Below are 20,859 nucleotides of genomic sequence, written 5' to 3'. Positions count from 1 at the left end.
TCTACTAGCCCTAGCCCTAACCCTGAACTTAACCTTTATCCTAACCCCAGCACTAACCTTAACCCTTATTCTAAACCTAACTGTAACCTTAGCAAGCAGTTGCTTATCAACAGATAGTTTGTTAGTATGACCATCTGTAGAGCATCAATTACTGACCTTCAATTACTTAGTAACCCACAAACAAACACACACTTAGGAACACAACTCACACAGGCACTGATTTCTCACCAACAACACTTTGTTCTTTGTCAGTATGATGTTCAACCATATGTAATCCCTCTCTCTCCTTAGATGCTGCTGGACAAGTCAGTATGATGTTCAACCATATGTAATCCCTCTCTCTCTTAGATGCTGCTGGACAAGTCAGTATGATGTTCAACCATATGTAATCCCTCTCTCTCCTTAGATGCTGCTGGACAAGTCAGTATGATGTTCAACCATATGTAATCCCTCTCTCTCTTAGATGCTGCTGGACAAGTCAGTATGATGTTCAACCATATGTAATCCCTCTCTCCTTAGATGCTGCTGGACAAGTCAGTATGATGTTCAACCATATGTAATCCCTCTCTCTCTTAGATGCTGCTGGACAAGTCAGTATGATGTTCAACCATATGTAATCCCTCTCTCCTTAGATGCTGCTGGACAAGTCAGTATGATGTTCAACCATATGTAATCCCTCTCTCTCTTAGATGCTGCTGGACAAGTCAGTATGATGTTCAACCATATGTAATCCCTCTCTCCTTAGATGCTGCTGGACAAGTCAGTATGATGTTCAACCATATGAAATCCCTCTCTCTCCTTAGATGCTGCGGGACAAGTCAGTATGATGTTCAACCATATGTAATCCCTCTCTCTCTTTAGATGCTGCGGGACAAGTTCCGGGAGTTTGCTCGGGACACCAGCACCATTGGCCAGGAGCGCGTGGACGCCGTTAACGGTCAGGCCGATGACCTCATCGAGTCGGGTCACCCTGAGAACGCCAGCGTGGCAGAGTGGAAGGACGGGCTGAACGAGGCGTGGGCCGACCTGCTGGAGCTGATCGACACGCGCACCCAGATGCTGGCCGCCTCCTACGAGCTGCACCGCTTCCACCAGGACGCCCGCGAGGCCATGGGGAGGGTCCGGGAGAAGAAGGAGGCGCTGCCCTCTGACCTGGGCCGTGACCTCAACACCGTCCAGCACCTCCACCGACAGCACAATGCCTATGAGCACGACATCCAGGCCCTCAGTGGACAGGTAGCCTGCTGCTTTTAACTGTTGACTGCACCATGAATTTCCCTTCAGGGACAATAAAGAAGTTGCATTAAATTAATTTGGCACCATACAACGGGAGTACAGGGATACTTACAGGAACACCAGTCATTACACACACTCTGAACACACTTTAATGCAGACACTACGTGATATTAGCAATTTGTCAGAGCAAAAGGTTAATGGTTTTTAAGCTCCCGTCTGCCCCGTCCCTCTCCATCCCCAGGTGAACCAGGTGCAGGACGACGCAGCACGGCTGCAGAAGGCCTACGCTGGGGAGAAGGCTGAGGAGATCCACCGGAGTGAGCACTCTGTCACTGAGGCCTGGGAGGATCTGCTGGGGGCCGGCCAGGCTCGCCGACACCTCCTGCTGGACACCGTGGAGAAGTTCCGCTTCTTCAACATGGTGCGTGACCTCATGCTGTGGATGGACGGGGTCAACCTGCAGATCGACGCCCACGACAGCCCCAGGTCAGACCTGATCATCTTTCTGTTGTGTGTCATTGTTGTTCTCCAATGTTAGTTTTATTAAGGTCAATGGTTAGAGTCCCAATTTAAAATCCCTTTCACTAATGTATTCCGCTCCCCGCCCCACCCTCCCATCCTCTCTCTCTCTCAGGGACGTGTCCTCTGCAGGGCTGGTCATAGCCAACCATCAGGACATCAAGTCTGAGATCGAGACCCGGGCAGACAGCTTCACAGCCTGCAATGAGATGGGACACTCTCTCATCAACAACAACCACTATGCAGCTGATGAGGTATGGGCCTGGGCATGTCACTGTTACACCACATACAGTACAGTACACACTCCCGTCAATTCACACACACTAGTATGTAGTCAAGTCATCCTTTTGTCACCAAGATGGCATAGTAGTCAGACGTCCTTTGTCCTCGTCTTGTCGTGTCCCGTATGTATGTATATATATATATATATATATATAACTTTCTTCGCATACCTTTTTATATATATTTTTTCCTTTCCATAAACTCATCTTCAAAACACTCCTGCAACCCGCCTCACCAATTTATATATATGTAAAAAAATATATATATATTATTTACCTCATCTGTAATCTTCCATAGAAGCTAACCAGAAGCTTGCCAGAAGCTAACCAGAAGCTAGCCTGAAGCTAACCAGAAGCTAGTTAGCTTCTTTACTGGCTAATCGTTAGTATTCAGCTAACCACGGTTTGTGGTCATCAGCTATCCTTTAGCTCGAAAATCTATCACCAGTTTTATACGGCGCGGCTCAGACCGGAACATACCGGACCTATTTTTCTCTCCATGTCCCCGGATTTCAACCGCAAGCTCTGGACATTTATACCTGGATCTCGCAGCTAGCTAGCTGCTATCCGTGTGACTATCGGCTTACGTCGATTCCGGAGCAAACATCAATTATTCCGGAGCTAGCCAGCTGAAGAGTTCCATCAGTCACTCCTGGGCTACAATCACCTATTCGGACCCGTTTTACTGCCAACGCGGAGCCCCACTGGGCCTTCAAAACTGGACTACCGATGTTATCTGCCCGAGGGAGTTATCCAGCTGGCTCCTCCGTCGCGACGTTACTTGAACGCCCATCTGCGGTTCGCTAATCGTTAGCTGTCTTATCAGCTGCTATCTGAATAGACCTATCGGACATTTTTTTTTCTTTTTTCTTGGGCCTCTATAACTATATCTATTTTTTTGCGAATTGGATTGATCCCCTCTACCACACGGAACCCCACTAATCCTACCGACGGAAACGCACGAGGTGGCTAAAAACAGACCTCCATCCTATGCTAGCTTGCTACCGATGGCCCGGCTAGCTGTCTGAATCGCCGTGACCCCAACCAACCTCACTACTCACTGGACCCTTTTGATCACTCGACTAAGCATGCCTATCCTTAATGTCAATATGCCTGGTCCATTGCTGTTCTGGTTAGTGTTTATTGGCTTATTTCACTGTAGAGCCTCTAGTCCTGCTTACTATACCTTATCCAACCTATTAGTTCCACCACCCACACATGCGATGACATCTCCCGGTTTCAATGATGATTCTAGAGACAATATCTCTCTCATCATCACTCAATACCACTGTATTCACATCCTACCATACCTTTGTCTGTACATTATACCTTGAAGCTATTTTATTGCCCCCAGAAACCTCCTTTTACTCTCTGTTCCAGACGTTCTAGACGACCAATTCTCATTGTTTTTAGCCGTACCCTTATCCTACTCCTCCTCTTTTCATCTGGTGATGTAGAGGTGAATCCAGGCCCTGCAGTGCCTAGCTCCACTCCTATTCCCCAGGCGCTCTCTTTTGATGACTTCTGTAACCGTAATAGCCTTGGTTTCATGCATGTTAACATTAGAAGCCTCCTTCCTAAGTTTGTTTTACTCACTGCTTTAGCACACTCTGCCAACCCGGATGTTCTAGCTGTGTCTGAATCCTGGCTTAGGAAGACCACCAAAAATTCTGAAATTTTCATCCCAAACTACAACATTTTCAGACAAGATAGAACTGCCAAAGTGGGCGGTGTTGCAATCTACTGCAAAGATAGCCTGCAGAGTTCTGTCCTACTATCCAGGTCTGTACCCAAACAATTTGAACTTCTACTTTTAAAAATCCACCTCTCTAAAAACAAGTCTCTCACCGTTGCCGCCTGCTATAGACCACCCTCTGCCCTCAACTGTGCTCTGGACACCATATGTGAACTGATTTCCCCCCCATCTATCTTCAGAGCTCGTGCTGCTAGGCGACCTAAACTGGAACATGCTTAACACCCCAGCCATCCTACAATCTAAGCTTGATGTCCTCAATCTCACACAAATTATCAATGAACCTACCAGGTACCTCCCCAAAGCCGTAAACACGGGCACCCTCATAGATATCATCCTAACCAACTTGCCCTCTAAATACACCTCTGCTGTCTTCAACCAAGATCTCAGCGATCACTGCCTCATTGCATGCATCCGTAATGGGTCAGCGGTCAAACGACCTCCACTCATCACTGTCAAACGCTCCCTGAAACACTTCAGCAAGGAGGCCTTTCTAATCGACCTGGCCGGGGTATCCTGGAAGGATATTGATCTCATCCCGTCAGTAGAGGATGCCTGGTTATTTTTTTTAAATGCCTTCCTAACCATCTTAAATAAGCATGCCCCATTCAATAAATGTAGAACCAGGAACAGATATAGCCCTTGGTTCTCCCCAGACCTGACTGCCAACACAAAACATCCTATGGCGTCCTTAACCAACACAAAACATCCTATGGCGTTCTGCATTAGCATCAAACAGCCCCCGTGATATGCAGCTTTTCAGGGAAGCTAGAAACCATTATACACAGGCAGTTAGAAAAGCCAAGGCTTGCTTTTTCAAGCAGATATTTGCTTCCTCCAACACTAACTCAAAAACGTTATGGGACACTGTAAAGTCCATGGAGAATAAGAACACCTCCTCCCAGCTGCCCACTGCACTGAAGATAGGAAACACTGTCACCACTGATAAATCCACTATAATTGAGAATTTAAATAAGCATTTTCCTACGGCTGGCCATGCTTTCCACCAGGCTACCCCTACCCTGGTCAACAGCACTGCACCCCCCCACAGCAACTCGCCCAAGCCTTCCCCATTTCTCCTTCTCCCAAATCCAGTCAGCTGATGTTCTGAAAGAGCTGCAAAATCTGGACCCTACAAATCAGCCGGGCTAGACTATCTGGACCCTTTCTTTCTAAAATGATCTGTCGAAATTGTTGCCACCCCTATTACTAGCCTGTTCAACCTCTCTTTCGTGTCGTCTGAGATTCCCAAAGATTGGAAAGCAGCTGCGGTCATCCCCCTCTTCAAAGGGGGGGACACTCTTGACCCAAACTACTACAGACCTATATCTATCCTATCCTGCCTTTCTAAGGTCTTCAAATCCCATTTCGAATCTCACCATACCCTCTCTGCTATGCAATCTGGTTTCAGAGCTGGTCATGGGTGCACCTCAGCCACGCTCAAGGTCCTAAACGATATCTTAACCGCCATCGATAAGAAACATTACTGTGCAGCTGTATTCATTGGTCTGGCCAAGGCTTTCGACTCTGTCAGTCATCACATCCTCATCGGCAGACTCGACAGCCTTGGTTTCTCAAATGATTGCCTCGCCTGGTTCACCAACTACTTCTCTGATAGAGTTCAGTGTGTCAAATCGGAGGGTCTGCTGTCCGGACCTCTGGCAGTCTCTATGGGGGTGCCACAGGGTTCAATTCTTGGACTGACTCTCTTCTCTGTATACATCAATGATGTCGCTCTTGCTGCTGGTGAGTCTCTGATCCACCTCTACACAGACGACACCATTCTGTATACTTCTGGCCCTTCTGTGTTAACAACCCTCCAGGCAAGCTTCAATGCCATACAACTCTCCTTCCGTGGCCTCCAATTGCTCTTAAATACAAGTAAAACTAAATGCATGCTCTTCAACCAACCAATCACTGCCTGCACCTGCCCGCCTGTCCAACATCACTACTCTGGACGGCTCTGACTTAGAATAGGTGGACAACTACAAATACCTAGGTGTCTGGTTAGACTGTAAACTCTCCTTCCAGACTCACAATAAGCATCTCCAATCCAAAATTACATCTAGAATCAACTTCCTATTTCGTAACAAAGCATCCTTCACTCATGCTGCCAAACATACCCTTGTAAAACTGACCATCCTACCAATCCTCGACTTCGGCGATGTCATTTACAAAATAGCCTCCAATACCCTACTCAACAAATTGGATGCAGTCTATCACAGTGCCATCCGTTTTGTCACCAAAGCCCCATATACTACCCACCATTGCGAGCTGTACGCTCTCGTTGGCTGGCCCTCGCTTCATACTCATCGCCAAACCCACTGGCTTCATGTCATCTACAAGACCCTGCTAGGTAAAGTCCCCCCTTATCTCAGCTCGCTGGTCACCATAGCATCACCCACCTGTAGCACGCGCTCCAGCAGAAACCAATTATTTCATTGGCCGCCTCTCCTTCCAGTTCTCTGCTGCCAATGACTGGAACAAACTACAAAAATCTCTGAAACTGGAAACACTTATCTCCCTCACTAGCTTTAAGCACCAGCTGTCAGAGCAGCTCACAGATTACTGCACCTGTACATAGCCCACCTATAATTTAGCCCAAACAACTACCTCTTTCCCTACTGTATTTATTTTATTTAATTTATTTTGCTCCTTTGCACCCCATTATTTTTATTTCTACTTTGCACATTCTTCCATTGCAAATCTACCATTCCAGTGTTTTACTTGCTATATTGTATTTACTTTGCCACCATGGCCTTTTTCTTACCTTTATCCCCCTTATCTCACCTCATTTGCTCACATCGTATATAGACTTGTTTCTACTGTATTATTGACTGTATGTTTGTTTTACTCCATGTGTAACTCTGTGTCGTTGTATGTGTCGAACTGCTTTGCTTTATCTTGGCCAGGTCCCAATTGTAAATGAGAAGTTGTTCTCAACTTGTCTACCTGGTTAAATAAAGGTGAAATAAATATTAAACAAATAAAAAAGGGATTAGGACAAAATCCAATGTCAAAGGTGTGTTTATGCAATGTGTGAGTGGGGTTTGTATTGTGCAGTTTGTTCATGTGGTGTTATTGATCTGCCTCAATTCAGATCCGGGAGAAACTGGACCAGCTCCAAGGCAAGAGGGACGAGATCAACAACAAATGGCAGGACAAGATGGATCACCTTCAGATCGGTATGTGTACTTCAGGCTGTGGTGGTGGTGTTTCTTAATTTGTTTGTGTTTGTAATACATTTTAAATGTTTTAATTTTAGTCATTTAGCAGATGCGACTTACAAGTGTGTGTGTGCGCGCGTGTTAGCGCGCGTGTGTTAGTGCTTGTGTGTTCAGGTGTGTTTTAGCATGTGTGTTTGGGTGTGTGTTTGTATGTTTGTGTTTCAGCTGTGTTTGTGGGGAGGGAGGGAGGGAGGGGTCCTTTCATGGTTACTCATTACTCATTTCTCCTGTCCCTCTGTCTCAGTTCTGGAGGTGCTGCAGTTTGGCCGGGATGCATATGTGGCAGAGACATGGCTGGCAGGCCAGGAGCCCCTGGTGCGAGGGGCCGAGCTGGGCTCTAACGTGGATGAGGTGGAGAGCCTGATCAAACGCCACGAGGCCTTTGAAAAGCTAGCCGCCGGCTGGGAGGAGCGCTTCACCCTGCTGGAGAAACTCACTACGGTGAGAGGAGGGCAACGGGGTGGGGGCAGGACTGGAGGGAGGAGGGGGACAGGGGGCAGGACTGGAGGGAGGAGGGGGACGGGGCAGGACTGGAGGGAGGAGGGGGACAAGGGGCAGGAGAAAATGGGTCAAGGTTTATTAAGAGGTGGTAAATTGGATGATGGTGGACCAGGGCAAGAGTTGGGAGGATTCATGTGCTTGGCATTGTTAGGAAGGTAGGGTAGTGTCTCCTCTAACAGCCACTAACCTGGGCTTCTCTTTTAGCTAGAGGAGCAGGAGATCCAGAGGCAGAGAGAGGAGGAGGAGCGGGCGAGGCGACCCCCCACACCACCACCTACAGAAGACGTGGCCCCGTCTGAGGCTGAAACACATGATGCCAGGTAAGACTGGACGAACTCCTAGCAACCAGAGATATTTGATGTTTTTTTTTCCATCATATTTTCCCGCTAGATGTCGTTCTCACTCCCTTTCCTCCTCCTGTGTAACCCAGGACCAGCCTGGACCAGACCACACTGAACCAGTCAGTATCAGTGAATGGAATCCACAGCGACCAGGACACCTCACAGGTGAGAGAGGACATTGCGAGACAGAATATCCATATTGAGTCAAATCTAGACAAAGATTCTTACCTCCTGTTTAATATACTCAAATTAAACAATTTAAAAGCCCCCCATTAAACTTCGTATTTAAATATTCCAGATTTTCACCACATTATACAGTGCATTCGGAAAGTATTCAGACCCCTTCCCTTTTTCCATGATTTGTTACATTACAGCCTAATTCTAAAATGGATTTAATTTTTTAAAATGTCCTCATCAGTCTACACACAACATCCCATAATGACAAAGCGAAAAGTTTTAACATTTTTGCAAATGTATAAAAAAACTGAAATACATTATTTACATAAGTATTCAGACCCTTTGCTATGAGACTCAAAATTGAGCTCAGGTGCATCCTGTTTCCATTGATCATCCTTGAGATGTTTCCTCAACTTGATTGGAGTCCACCTGTGGTAAATTCAATTGATTGGACATGATTTGGAAAGGCACACATCTGTCTATATAAGGTCCCACAGTTGACAGTGCATGTCAGAGCAAAAACCAAGCCATGAGGTCGTAGGAATTGTCCTTTGAGCTCTAAAAGATTGTGTCGAGGCACAGATCTGGGGAAGGGTACAAAACATTTCTGCAGCATTGAAGGTCCACAAGGACACAGTTGCCTCCATCGTTCTTAAATTGAAGAAGATTAGAACCACCAAGACTCTTCCTAGAGCTGGCCGCCCGGCCAAACTGAGCAATCAGGGGTGAAGGGCCTTGGTCAAGGAGGTGACCAAGAACCCGATGATCAGTCTGACAGGGCTTCAGAGTTCCTCTGTGGAGATGAGCGAACCTTCCAGAAGGACAACCATCTCTGCAGCACTCCACCAATCAGGCCTTTATGGTAGAGTGGCCAGACGGAAGGAACTCCTCAGTAAAAGGCACATGGCAGCCCGCTTGGAGTTTGCCAAAAAGCACCTAAAGGACTCTCAGACCCTGAGAAACAAGATTCTCTGGTCTGATGAAACCAAGATTGAACTCTTTGTCCTGAATGCCAAGCGTCACATCTGGAGGAAACCTGGCACCATCCCTACGGTGAAGCATGGTGCTGGCAGCATCATGCTGTGGTAATGTTTTTAGAGGGAAAGATGAACGGAAAGATGAACAGAGTAAAGTACAGAGAGATCCTTGATGGAAACCTGCTCCAGAGCATTCAGGACATCAGACTGGGGAGAAGGTTCACCTTCCAACAGGACAACGACTATAAGCACTCAGCCAAGACAACGCAGGAGTGGCTTCGGGACAAGTTTCTGAATGTCCTTGAGTGACCCGGCCAGAGCCCTGACTTGAGCCCGATCTAACATGTCTGGAGAGACCTGAAAATAGCTGTGCAGCGACTCTCCCCATCCAACCTCACAGAGCTTGAGAGGATCTGCAGAGAAGAATGGAGAAACTCTCCAAATACAGGTATGCCAAGCTTGTAGCATCATACCCAAGAAGACTCCAGGCTGTAATCACTGCCAAAGGTGCTTCAACAAAGTATTAAGTAAAGGGTCTGAATACTTCTGTAAATGTGATATTTAAGTTTTTTTATTTTAATACATTTGCAAACATTTTTTTTAAAACCGTTTTTGCTTTGTCATTATGGGGTATTCAGTGTAGGTTGATGTGGGAAAAAACGATTTAATCCATTTTAGAATAAGGCTGTAACATAATAAAATGTGGAAAAATTCAAGGGGTCTGAATTCTTTCCGAATGCACTGTAAGTCCATCAAGTGTTGTTTTATGTCTTGTTCCTCTTCGTGTTGTCTTGTCCATATGTTTTGAGGAGATTTGAATGAAATAATTTTTTTATGTTCTATGTGTGAGAGAATGTATTTAGTGTAACTCATGTGGATAACTGGATTCAAACCTTTAAGTATACAGTACCAGTCAAAAGGTTTGGCCACACCTACTCAGTCAAGGGTTTTTCTTAATTTTTTACTTTTTTCTACATTGTAGAATAATAGTGAAAACATCAAAACTATGAAATAACATATGGAATCATGTAGTAACCAAAAAAATATTTGAGATTTCTCAAAGTACCTGACCTTTGCCTTGATGACAGCATTGCACACACTTGGCATTCTCTCAACCAGCTTCATGAGGTAGTCACCTGGAATGCATTTCAATTAACAGGTGTGCCTCTTTAAAAGTTCATTTGTGCAATTTCTTTCCTTACCTATGAGGTGTCCGCATTTCTTAATACGTTTGAGCCAATCAGTTGTGTTGTGACAAGGTAGGGGTGGTATACAGAAGATTGCCCTATTTGGTAAAAGACCAGGTCCATATTATGGCAAGAACAGCTCAAATAAGCAAAGAGAAATGACATCATTACTTTAAGACATGAAGGTCAGTCAATCTGGAAAATGTGCTGTTACAAAAACCATTGTTGGGGTTCGTTCCTTGTTCCTTGTCAATCATTTGCTTATTAGGGAAATTAGCATTCAGACAATATCTTTAAGTAAATCAATTATTCACTTATTAATGCATTTGCAGACAGACGTTTACAACAGGAACATAGCATGCATGTTTCCCAGTAAGTTCTGCAAAATAGTAAAGGGTCCAAGTTATTTTATTAAGCCCGAAGTCCAGCCTTAGTGATGTCACTGCCTATGTCATTACCTTCGACTCATGAGACCAAGCATACACAGCTATACAAACAAGAGTTTCAGTTTTATCTAAAGGCTCAGCAGTGAACGTCCACTCCCCAAGTCTCACAGACACCCTGTTTTGACTGCCATAACTCACACATCTCTCAGACCGTTTCTTTATAAGAGGCAGAGACTAGAAAATAACTGTGGAGCAATATTAAACCTTATAATGCATATATATATATATTGTTAATCTGTAGTCTAGGACCCTATAAATGTAAAGAGGGAGGGGTCTTATAACCCTTTCCCTTCTATTAGTACCACATAAGCATAATCAGTTATTATAATGCATCAAACAATTGGTAGAGCCCCTCTCATAACCCCAAGGTGAACCCAACACTATCAAGCGCTATGGTGAAACTGGCTCTTATGAGGACCACCACATAAAAGGAAGACCCAGAGTTACCTCTGCTGCAGAGGATAAGAGACCCAGAGTTACCAGAGACCCAGAGTTACCAGCCTCAGAAATTGCAGCCCAAATAAATGCATCACAGAGTTCAAGTAACAGACACATCTCAACATCAACTGTTCAAAGGAGACTGTGCGAATCAGGCCTTCGTGGTCGAATTTCTGCAAAGAAACCACTACTTAAGGACACCAATAATTATGGACACCAATAAGAAGAAGAGAATTGCATGGGCCAAGAAACACGAGCAATGGACATTAGACCCCTGGAAATCTGTCCTTTGGTCTGATGAGTCCAAATTAGACTTTTGGTTCGAACCGCAGTGTCTCAGAGACGCAGAGTAGGCGGACGGATGATCTCCGCAGGTGTGGTTCCCACCATGAAGCATGGAGGAGGAGGTGTGATGTGTGGGGGTGCTTTGCTGGTGACACTGTCACCAATTTTATTTATAATTCAAGGCACAACTTAACCAGCATGGCTACCACAGCATTCTGCAGCGATACACCATCCCATTTGGTTTGCGCTTAGTGGGACTATCATTTGTTTTTCAACAGGACAATGACCCAACGCACCTTCAGGCTGTGTAAGGAAAAGCAGACAACAAGTGTTCAGCATATGTGGGAACTCCTTCAAGACTGTTGGAAAAGCAATCCAGGTGGTTTAGAGAATGCCAAGAGTGAGCAAAGCTGTCGTTAAGGGAAATTTGTGGCTACTTTGAAGAATCGCAAATATAAAATATATTTTGATTTGTTTAACACATTTTTTGGTTACTACATGACTCCATATGTGTTATTTCATAGTTTTGATGTTATTCTACAATGTAGAAAATTGTAAAAATCAAGCAAAACCTTTGAATGAGTAGCTGTGTCCAAATTTTTGACTGGTACTGTACGTTAGACGTGAGTAACTGTTTGTCTATTTATGATATAAGTGTGCGTCAAATTGTAATATCTATTTGTGTGTGTATGTGTGTGTGTCAGGGTCTCTTTCAAACATGTTAGCATAGTGTAGCATGCTATTTTCAAGCACAAGGACTTCTTAACAATGTCTTGTTGCATCTTTACCTGCAGTCTTTATCAGTATCATCAGTGTCAGTGGGAAAGAAAGAGAAATGTGAACCTGTCTCTAAACCTGTGTCTAAGCCAAAGCATCCGCCGCGTGTGAGTACCTATCCTAGCCCTAGCCAAGCTTCCTCATCCCCCCCCATTACTGCCCTCACTCAGCTCCTGGTCTACTGCAGTACCTCAGCATGGCCGAATAGAGGGCGCCATCAGTCTGTCACTGCTGTACCATTTTGCTTTATTTGATTGAGGGAAAGCACACAGTCCCATTGATGTTCAGGCTTCCATGCCTTACACAGATTACAATAATGATGTCATTATGTCTCAATGAAGGAATCTTGGGCTCTCAAGCCTTTCTGGGTGCTGTTCCGTTTGTGCCCATCTTCAAAAGGACCAGGACATGAGTGTTTGTAAGAGCAGTTAGTTGCTGTAGTAGTTTCAGCACCAAGCTATTGTTAGTACGATGTGAGTGTTGTCCTAAATGGGAAACCATAGCTGTCTCCTACATAACAGGTCCTTGGGTGGTGTGGGCCTAGCTTGGGTAGGTGGTTTTGAAAGCGGTGTTAGTAGGAAAAGGTTTTTTGACGAGAGGAAATGTTGATTTCCTTTCAAAATGAATTTGATGTTGTGTGCCAGGAAACGAAGATAACAATGCCACACCCCCTTTAAGCATATCATAGCAACACCATTGGAACACGTTGTGCTGCCTTTGTCATGTTCCAAGTCTGGATTGTAAAAATGTAAACATATATTTCAACATTTTTCTCAGTTGCCCTCTAAGGCAGGATATGACGTCCAGATGAAGGTTGACCCTCCATCTGTGGGCTTGTAGCTGTTCTGTTCTCCATGTGTCTGTTGGTGTGTTTCTGTGTCAGTCTTTGTGTAGTCCTGTATGTTTTCTACACCATGTTCAAAGCTACCATATGAATATGGCCATTTTGCTGGTGTCCCTAAAGCATTGATAATTTTGTCAACTTCAGACCGACAGTCAATGGACTGGACTTACAGGCTTATAGTTTGGAATGGTTTTGTTCTGACTGCCGTGTGTTTTCCATCTTGGACAACAGGGTTCTGACTCTGACTCTGTGAATGGTCCGGGGAGAGACAGCGGGCTGGCGTCTTCACGCCTGGACCCGTCTGCCACGCTACCCAGCAAGAGAGCTGACCCTGGCACAGATGCCATGGAGGGCATGCTCTACCGCAAGCAGGAGATGGAGTCCCACGCCAAGAAGGCAGCTAGCAGGTAAGACATCAGGAGGGGAATGGGGCAGGGGGCATGGAGGGCCGTCTTGGAGGGAGAGTGAGAGTTCCCTGAAGGGTAAATGGAGAGCCCTAGTTCATATAGACTTCTGTTGAAGGATGGGATTAATTTAAGCAAATGCAATATCAATTTAAGATTAAGTTAAATTTAAATAGAATTTATGAAATGTACATGCTTTTGTTTCAGAAAATTACATTTTGTATGTGGTGTGTCGCCATGAACTCTTTGGTGATGTCCCTAACCTTTTCAGGCGCATGCCTGCATGCCTTCCGCCAACAGCTTCTCTCTCTCTTCCCATAGGTCCTGGCAGAATGTGTACTGTGTTCTGCGTAAGGGCAGCCTTGGCTTCTACAAGGACCAGAAGAGCGCCTCCAGCGGGATCCCCTACCACGGAGAAGTCCCTATCAGCCTGGGAGAGGCTGTGTGTGAGGTGGCACACGACTACAAGAAGAGGAAACACGTCTTCAAGTTACGGTGAGAGGAGAGGGAGGGGGAACTGGACGGTTTGAATAGAGAATAGTCTTGTAAACTTAACTTAAAAGCAAGGGAGTGTGATATGCATCTATACTGACCCAAGTTTTCTGTTCCACATTGTGTGTCTGCAGGCTAGGGGACGGTAAGGAGTTCCTGTTCCAAGCTAAAGATGAGGTGAGTGTCACATTTCAAACCAAACAAGATTCTGATGCTCCTCTGATGTATGTGGTCTACTGAGGACTAACCCTGTGTTGTCTGTCCCAGACGGAGATGGCCTCGTGGATCCACTCCATTCATAGCTCCATCCCAGCAGGGGGGTCAGGAGACCACTCCCCCAGAGGCCCCAGGGCCCTGAACCGAGCCATGACTATGCCCCCCATCTCCCCCAGCTCAGCAGACGCTGCCGGAGTCACCATGCGCAACAAGGAGGGCAAGGAGAGGGACCGTGAGAAGAGGTTCAGCTTCTTTGGAAAGAAGAAATAAAACATTTGTAAAACAACAACTTCAAGGAAAATTATATTCCTCAAAATTCCAACAAACTGAAACGGGCAGAAATGAAAGCACTCTTGTCGCATAAACGCATCGCTGTCGGCCGGGGTCCTGAGGGGTTTGTCTAATTTCTGGCTCACACAGAGCTTGCTCTTTCTCGCTCTCTCCTCTCTGTTTTCATTTGTCATCTCTTTCTCTTTTATATCTCTCTTTCCTTCTCCATCTCTCACATTTGGCTTCATCCTACCAATGTAAGCCCTTGTCCATAGCTTTAGTTGCATTTTCAGCCGATACGCAGGGTTTGTTGATCAGAGTCACTAATAAGAACTCTCTTTGGCCTCATCATCGGGGGAAACCAAGGGGTTTGTTGGGAGAGGAGAGGGCAGGGGGTAGTTAGCATTAGAACCGAGAGGCTAAGAGGACCCTCAAAGTCAATTCTCTTTCATTCACCCACACTGGATCATTTGTTGGTTGAAATTAGTCCTGGCTCAACCAATCTTTAGACAAGCAAAATGATTTAATGCTGTTTTACCAATAACAGAGAAACTGTTGTAAAGAGTGCTGTCCCCTCTTCCAGTCTCTCCTTTTCTCTATCGTGCTCCTTGGGAAGCCCCATATCTTTTATTTTTTTTGGTATTGGTGTTATTATTATTTATCTTTTTGCTGTTGCAGGTTTTGAGGGGGGAAAATTAAAATAAATAATTTAAAGAGTATGTCAGTAGATTTCTTGAGTCATGTTGCAGAGCAAAACAAGAGTTTGATCTACGGGACCATGTTGGTCTTGTTTCTTTTGTTGAGGAAAGACTGTTATTGAGGTGTTTAAAAAAAATGAAGCTCGGTAACTTTTAGCAGTGTGCGGTAAGTGATTTTCACCAGTGGGAAATTATATATATTTAAAGTGGTTTTATTTTAACTTGGATCTTGCCTGTATTTGATTTTGTTCTTCTGAGGGATTATTTCTGATTTTGAATTTTGTTGTTTCTATTCAAACCAGAGAGTTTGTTTTCTAGTAAGGGTGAGAGTGGGAGTTATGGTGATATGGGTTTTGCATGTGTTTTTTTTTTTTGTTATTCTAAATCCGAAGCGTCCAGTTGGATGCTGCTTTTCTGACTTAACATACACACACACCATATATATACACACACACACACACTCACCATATATACACACACACACGCTCAAATAAGTTGTTGGGATGGCTTTCTTTAAGGATTTTTGTTTGTTTTTTTGGTTTGAATATGTAGATGACAATGCTAATTAATGAAACATTCCCTTCTAGATGATTTTCAGACTTCACATACTTCCTCCTGATCCCTCTGTTGTTTTGTAATGGGATGGCTGGGGCAGGTTAACACTGTTGGTTATCACTGACATTGCCAAACACTAGTGAGGATTGTAAGCAGAAGCACATCAATGTGGCATAGAGTTGCGGAGGTTGGCTAGTAGGAAGAGGAGGGTGGAGGGTTCATTTCAGATGGGGTAGGGTTGGACTCTGAGGGCTGAGATTCCTTCTATTTGAATAGTGCTTAATCACAAAGGAGGCTTTATCGATCACAAAACAAATCTCAGAAGAATGTTTAATATGTGCCCCTTGGCATCGACTCCGTGTATGTATATGGATTCTGTACCCAGGTTCCATTGAGCGTATATGGACAGGCTCCCCCGCATCAGCGGTTGAAGCAAGTGAAATGCTAGCATAGCTGTGTTGGATTGGAAGAGGCGTAACCATGGAGCGCTTTCCTCACTTGATGGTGACCGAGAGAATAGTCTTAAATTGTTTTTCTGGAGGGCTTTGAGCTCCTCCATATGTGGCATGACTTCATTATAGGATTGTACTTGTATGTGTCTCGTTGTTGTCGCCAATTCTCTTCTACTTTGATGTTATTGGTACATGAGATTCACCCGTAAGCGATGTACAGCATGGCATGATACCATGAAGCCCATGATACCATGAAGCCTATGCTGTGGAAGGTGGTGTATTACACCAGAATGCCCAGGCGTATCATTAGTACCCCTCCAGCAGTTTGGAAAGAATTCACATTGGGCAAAAAGAAAATGATTAAATTATATCAAATAATAATAAAGTAAAGAGGACATTGATAGCGACGTCGGGTCCTGGCACAGTGAGTGATTTATTTTAGTGTCTGAGATGAGTGGAAGGGTTCTGTACAAGAAACTGCTCAAAACACAGAAAAATCCAAATTTCATGTAGCCAATGGTATCTGTTACTCGGTGGTAGGCTTATCTGGGGCAAGGGTGTGGCATATCAAAGCCCAGTTAGGTTATTGTTTGACTGAGATGGCTCACCCTAAACCAGAGAGGGAAAGAACCACAGTGAATACATGTCAGAAATGTGCAGCTTTTCAACAGGCAAGACTATTGGACTATTGCCATTTCAGTTCATATGATTTGGGGTAAATAAGCAGCAGTAGAGCCATACAAGAGGCTGTAGACTACTTGGTCTGCCTTGGTTTGTATCCCAGCTGTGAGCCTAAGCTCTTGATCTCAGCCTAATGTACTGAGCTGACCCTCGGCTCCCTAGTCACAGTTCGAACCCCACTGACCTGTTAAATGAGACAACAAAGTCTGCGATGCTCAAGAGTAGAGCTGAGTGAGCCTCGCTCTGTGGTATTCACTGTGAAAAACTACTATCGGGCAGTTGATGCCAGATCGGCCATAGCACTTCTAAAAGTAGCTTGTGTTGCCCTCTACTGGCTGAACTGCTCCCACAGTGACCCAGTTCAAGTCCCAGGCAGGTTATACACAGACATGAGCAGGTTCCTCAGGCCCATTCTACTATGAATTCTTATTAATGTTAATGGCTTTTAAGATGGGTTGGACAAATTGGTCATGTGATGGACATACTTGGAGACACACTACCTCTCTCTTGCTTTCTCCTCTCTCTCTTACACTCTCACACACTCACACATATCCACACACAGATATACCAAGGTGGAATGACCCTGGCCTTCCAGTCAAGCAGAAAGATGTGGAGCTGATTGTGATTTGGTGCCAGATTTGGGTTGATGTTGTGCAGTCTGTGTGCTACTGGTGAGTGCTGAGCGTAAAAGGATAGACTGTATTATTAATGGTAAGAGAGAGCCTAAGACGGTTTTGAGCATTTTGGTTTAAAAAGTTAGTGGAACACCTAAAAAGGTTTCTTGGTCTCTTATTTGAAGAGAAAAAGAAACACAGTATATATTAACCAGAGGACTGATGGCAAATTTGAGCTTCCATTTTCTAGAGTTAGACAGGAGATGTGCGGTCTCACGGGGTTCTTGTATTTTCTCATCCAGTGGTCTGATCTGTTTTGCAGCATTTGATAAACCTTTCCACCCACTGCCATTTCCCTTTTTTTTTATAATGTCATTTCCTTCTTCTGTGACTTAACTAATTGCGAGTTGTGAATACCACTACTATGATTAATTATTATTATTGCTACTGTTACTACTACTCTTACTACTGCAACATATTTGTTACTACAACTATAACTGCTGTCCATTTTCAGGTACGTGTCTGTAATACCAGACCCTTCCACAAGATGTCAGTGTGCTGTGGAGCATTTTCATTACAGATCGAAAATAATGTTTGTTGACTTGTGTATCTACATCTAATATTAGGAATAATAAAACATGGTTTAAAGGAAAACAAGAACTGTGTTATCACTAAAGCATGTATTAAGGTATTGTGTATGTTTCTGAAGGTTTAGTCCTGAGATCAGTGGCGAACACATCTAACCTTGGACAGATGGTCTTTGGCGACACCCCTCCAAGGCCTGCAGAGATGCAGGGTGTCCAGGTGAGGATGAACTTTCATCACTGAAACACTAGTACTTTTTGATGTGTGCATTCTGTGCTATATACTTTACTGTGGGGTCCGAAGGAGATTTTGTTTAACAAGTATTAATTATATTTGTCAGAAAGGTAGCGGTCAAAATGATTAACAACCCGGTTTTCAATACCTCACCTTGCGATGATAACGCCACTGAGCCTTTTTCTTAAATGATTTATGAGTTGGAGAACACACTGAGGGATCTTAGACCATTCCTGCATACAGAATCCTTCCTGATTGAGCACTGGTAAAAGCAAAGTTGTCCATGTACTTTCAAGGTGCAGACTTGGGAAAATAGTCATATCCTCAAGTACACAGCATGCTGACGCAGAGAGCTGAGGGAGGAAAGGGATTTTCGATATATCCTGTTGGCTGGCCTGGAACAAACACACTTGTTCTTGATTTAAAAAAAAATACTTGGCTGTACTTGCCCTGCTCTGTGTACTCTTAAAGTGGCGTCTGAGACACTCAGTTCAATGCATGTCAGAGGCCCAAGTTACCTTACAGGTCTTTCATTATTAATCAAGTCAAATTTGTCACATGCGCCAAATACAACTGGTGTAGACTTTATCTTGAAACGCTTGCTTATGAGCCCTTTGCAACAATGCAGAGTTTAAAAGCAATTAAAATACAATAGTAACACGAGGAATAAAATAAACAAGAATGGAGCTACAGTGGGGAGAACAAGTATTTGATACACTGCCTATTTTTCAGGTCTTCCTACTTACAAAGCATGTAGAGGTCTGTAATTTATCATAGGTACACTTCAACTGTGAGAGACGGAATCTAAAACAAAAATCCAGAAAATCACATTTGTATGATTTTTAAGTAATTAATTTGCATTTTATTGCATGACATAAGTATTTGATACATCAGAAAATCAGAACTTAATATTTGGTACAGAAACCTTTGTTTGCAATTACAGAGATTATATGTTTCCTGTAGTTCTTGACCAAGTTTGCACACACTGCAACAGGGATTTTGGCCCACTCCTCCATACAGACCTTCTCCAGATCCTTCAGGTTTCAGGGCTGTCGCTGGGCAATACGGACTTTCAGCTCCCTCCAAAGATTTTCTATTGGGTTCAGGTATGGAGACTGGCTAGGCCACTCCAGGACCTTGAGATGCTTCTTACAGAGCCACTCCTTAGTTGCCCTGGCTGTGTGTTTCGGGTCATTGTCATGCTGGAAGACCCAGCCACGACCCATCTTCAATGCTCTTACTGAGGGAAGGAGGTTGTTGGCCAAGATCTCGCGTACATGGCCCCATCCATCCTCCTCTCAATAAGGTGCAGTCGTCCTGTCCCCTTTGCAGAAAAGCATCCCCAAAGAATGATGTTCCACCTCCATGCTTCACGGTTGGGATGGTGTTCTTGGGGTTGTACTCATCCTTCTTCTTCCTCCAAACACGGCGAGTGGAGTTTAGACCAAAAAGCTCTATTTTTGTCTCATCAGACCACATGACCTTCTCCCATTCCTCCTCTGGATCATCCAGAGGGTCATTGGCAAACTTCAGACGGGCCTGGACATGCGCTGGCTTGAGCAGGTGGACCTTGCATGCACTGCAGGATTTTAATCCATGACGGCGTAGTGTGTTACTAATGGTTTTCTTTGAGACTGTGGTCCCAGCTCTCATCAGGTCATTGACCAGGGCCTGCCGTGTAGTTCTGGGCTGATCCCTCACCTTCCTCATGATCATTGATGCCCCACGAGGTGAGATCTTGCATGGAGCCCCAGACCGAGGGTGATTGACCGTCATCTTGAACTCATCTTGAACATTTTCTAATAATTGCACCAACAGTTGTTGCCTTCTCACCAAGCTGCTTGCATATTGTCCTGTAGCAATTTTATCCCTGATGTCCTTACACCCTCTCTGGTCTTGGCCATTGTGGAGAGGTTGGAGTCTGTTTGATTGAGTGTGTGGACAGGTGTCTTTTATACAGGTAACGAGTTCAAACAGGTGCAGTTAATACAGGTAATTAGTGGAGAACAGGAGGGCTTCTTAAAGAAAAACTAACAGGTCTGTGAGAGCCGGAATTCTTACTGGTTGGTAGGTGATCAAATACTTATATCATGCAATAAAATGCTAATTAATTACTTAAAAATCATACAATGTGATTTTCTGGATTTTTGTTTTAGATTCCATCTCTCATAGTTGAAGTGCACATATGATAAACATTACAGACCTCCACATGCTTTGTAAGTAGGAAAACCTGCAAAATCAGCAGTGAATCAAATACTTGTTCTCCCCACTGTATATACAGGGAGTAACAGTACCAGGTCAATGTGGAGCTATATACAGGGAGTAACAGTACCAGGTCAATGTGCAGAGGAGGCTGGTGGCAGGAGCTATAGGAGGACAGGCTCATTGTAGTGGCTGGAATGGAATATATGGAACAATATCAAACACATCAAACATACAGTGCATTCAGAAAGTATTCAGGCCCCTTCCTTTTTCCACATTTTGTAATGTTACAGCCTTATTCTAAAAAGGATTCAATTAAACATTTTCCTCGTCAATCTACACTGTTTCCATTTGTCATCCTTGAGATGTTTCTACAACTTGATTAGAGTCCACTTGTGGTATATTACATTTATTGGACATGATTTGAAAAGCCACACACCTGTCTATATAAAGGTCCCACAGTTGAC

At 44.3% G+C, this 20,859-nt stretch overlaps 1 protein-coding gene across 6 annotated transcripts in view; it reads left to right on the top strand.

Annotated features, from left to right (window-relative positions):
• LOC139387895 (spectrin beta chain, non-erythrocytic 1-like) overlaps positions 1-18,019 on the top strand; it is a 96,463-nt gene extending 78,444 nt beyond the window's left edge. For 2 of the 6 annotated variants that reach the window (XM_071134239.1, XM_071134241.1), the window contains 12 exons: positions 862-1,236; positions 1,478-1,722; positions 1,871-2,009; positions 6,890-6,974; positions 7,261-7,457; positions 7,722-7,837; positions 7,948-8,023; positions 12,163-12,252; positions 13,221-13,396; positions 13,694-13,888; positions 14,020-14,062; positions 14,153-18,013. In XM_071134239.1, the coding sequence (XP_070990340.1) occupies positions 862-1,236; positions 1,478-1,722; positions 1,871-2,009; positions 6,890-6,974; positions 7,261-7,457; positions 7,722-7,837; positions 7,948-8,023; positions 12,163-12,252; positions 13,221-13,396; positions 13,694-13,888; positions 14,020-14,062; positions 14,153-14,371 (1,956 nt within the window). In that variant the 3' untranslated portion in view covers positions 14,372-18,013. Of the gene's footprint in view, positions 1-861; positions 1,237-1,477; positions 1,723-1,870; positions 2,010-6,889; positions 6,975-7,260; positions 7,458-7,721; positions 7,838-7,947; positions 8,024-12,162; positions 12,253-13,220; positions 13,397-13,693; positions 13,889-14,019; positions 14,063-14,152 lie in introns of all 6 variants that reach the window. The other 4 variants (XM_071134242.1, XM_071134243.1, XM_071134240.1 and 1 more) reach the window with 3 other exon arrangements.
• The last annotated feature ends 2,840 nt before the right edge of the window (positions 18,020-20,859 follow it).

The sequence above is a fragment of the Oncorhynchus clarkii genome, chromosome 29, assembly GCF_045791955.1.
Source record: "Oncorhynchus clarkii lewisi isolate Uvic-CL-2024 chromosome 29, UVic_Ocla_1.0, whole genome shotgun sequence".
Lineage (NCBI taxonomy): Eukaryota > Metazoa > Chordata > Actinopteri > Salmoniformes > Salmonidae > Oncorhynchus > Oncorhynchus clarkii.
The sequence above is the reverse complement of the archived record's forward strand: the minus strand, read 5'-3'. Positions and strand labels throughout refer to the sequence as shown.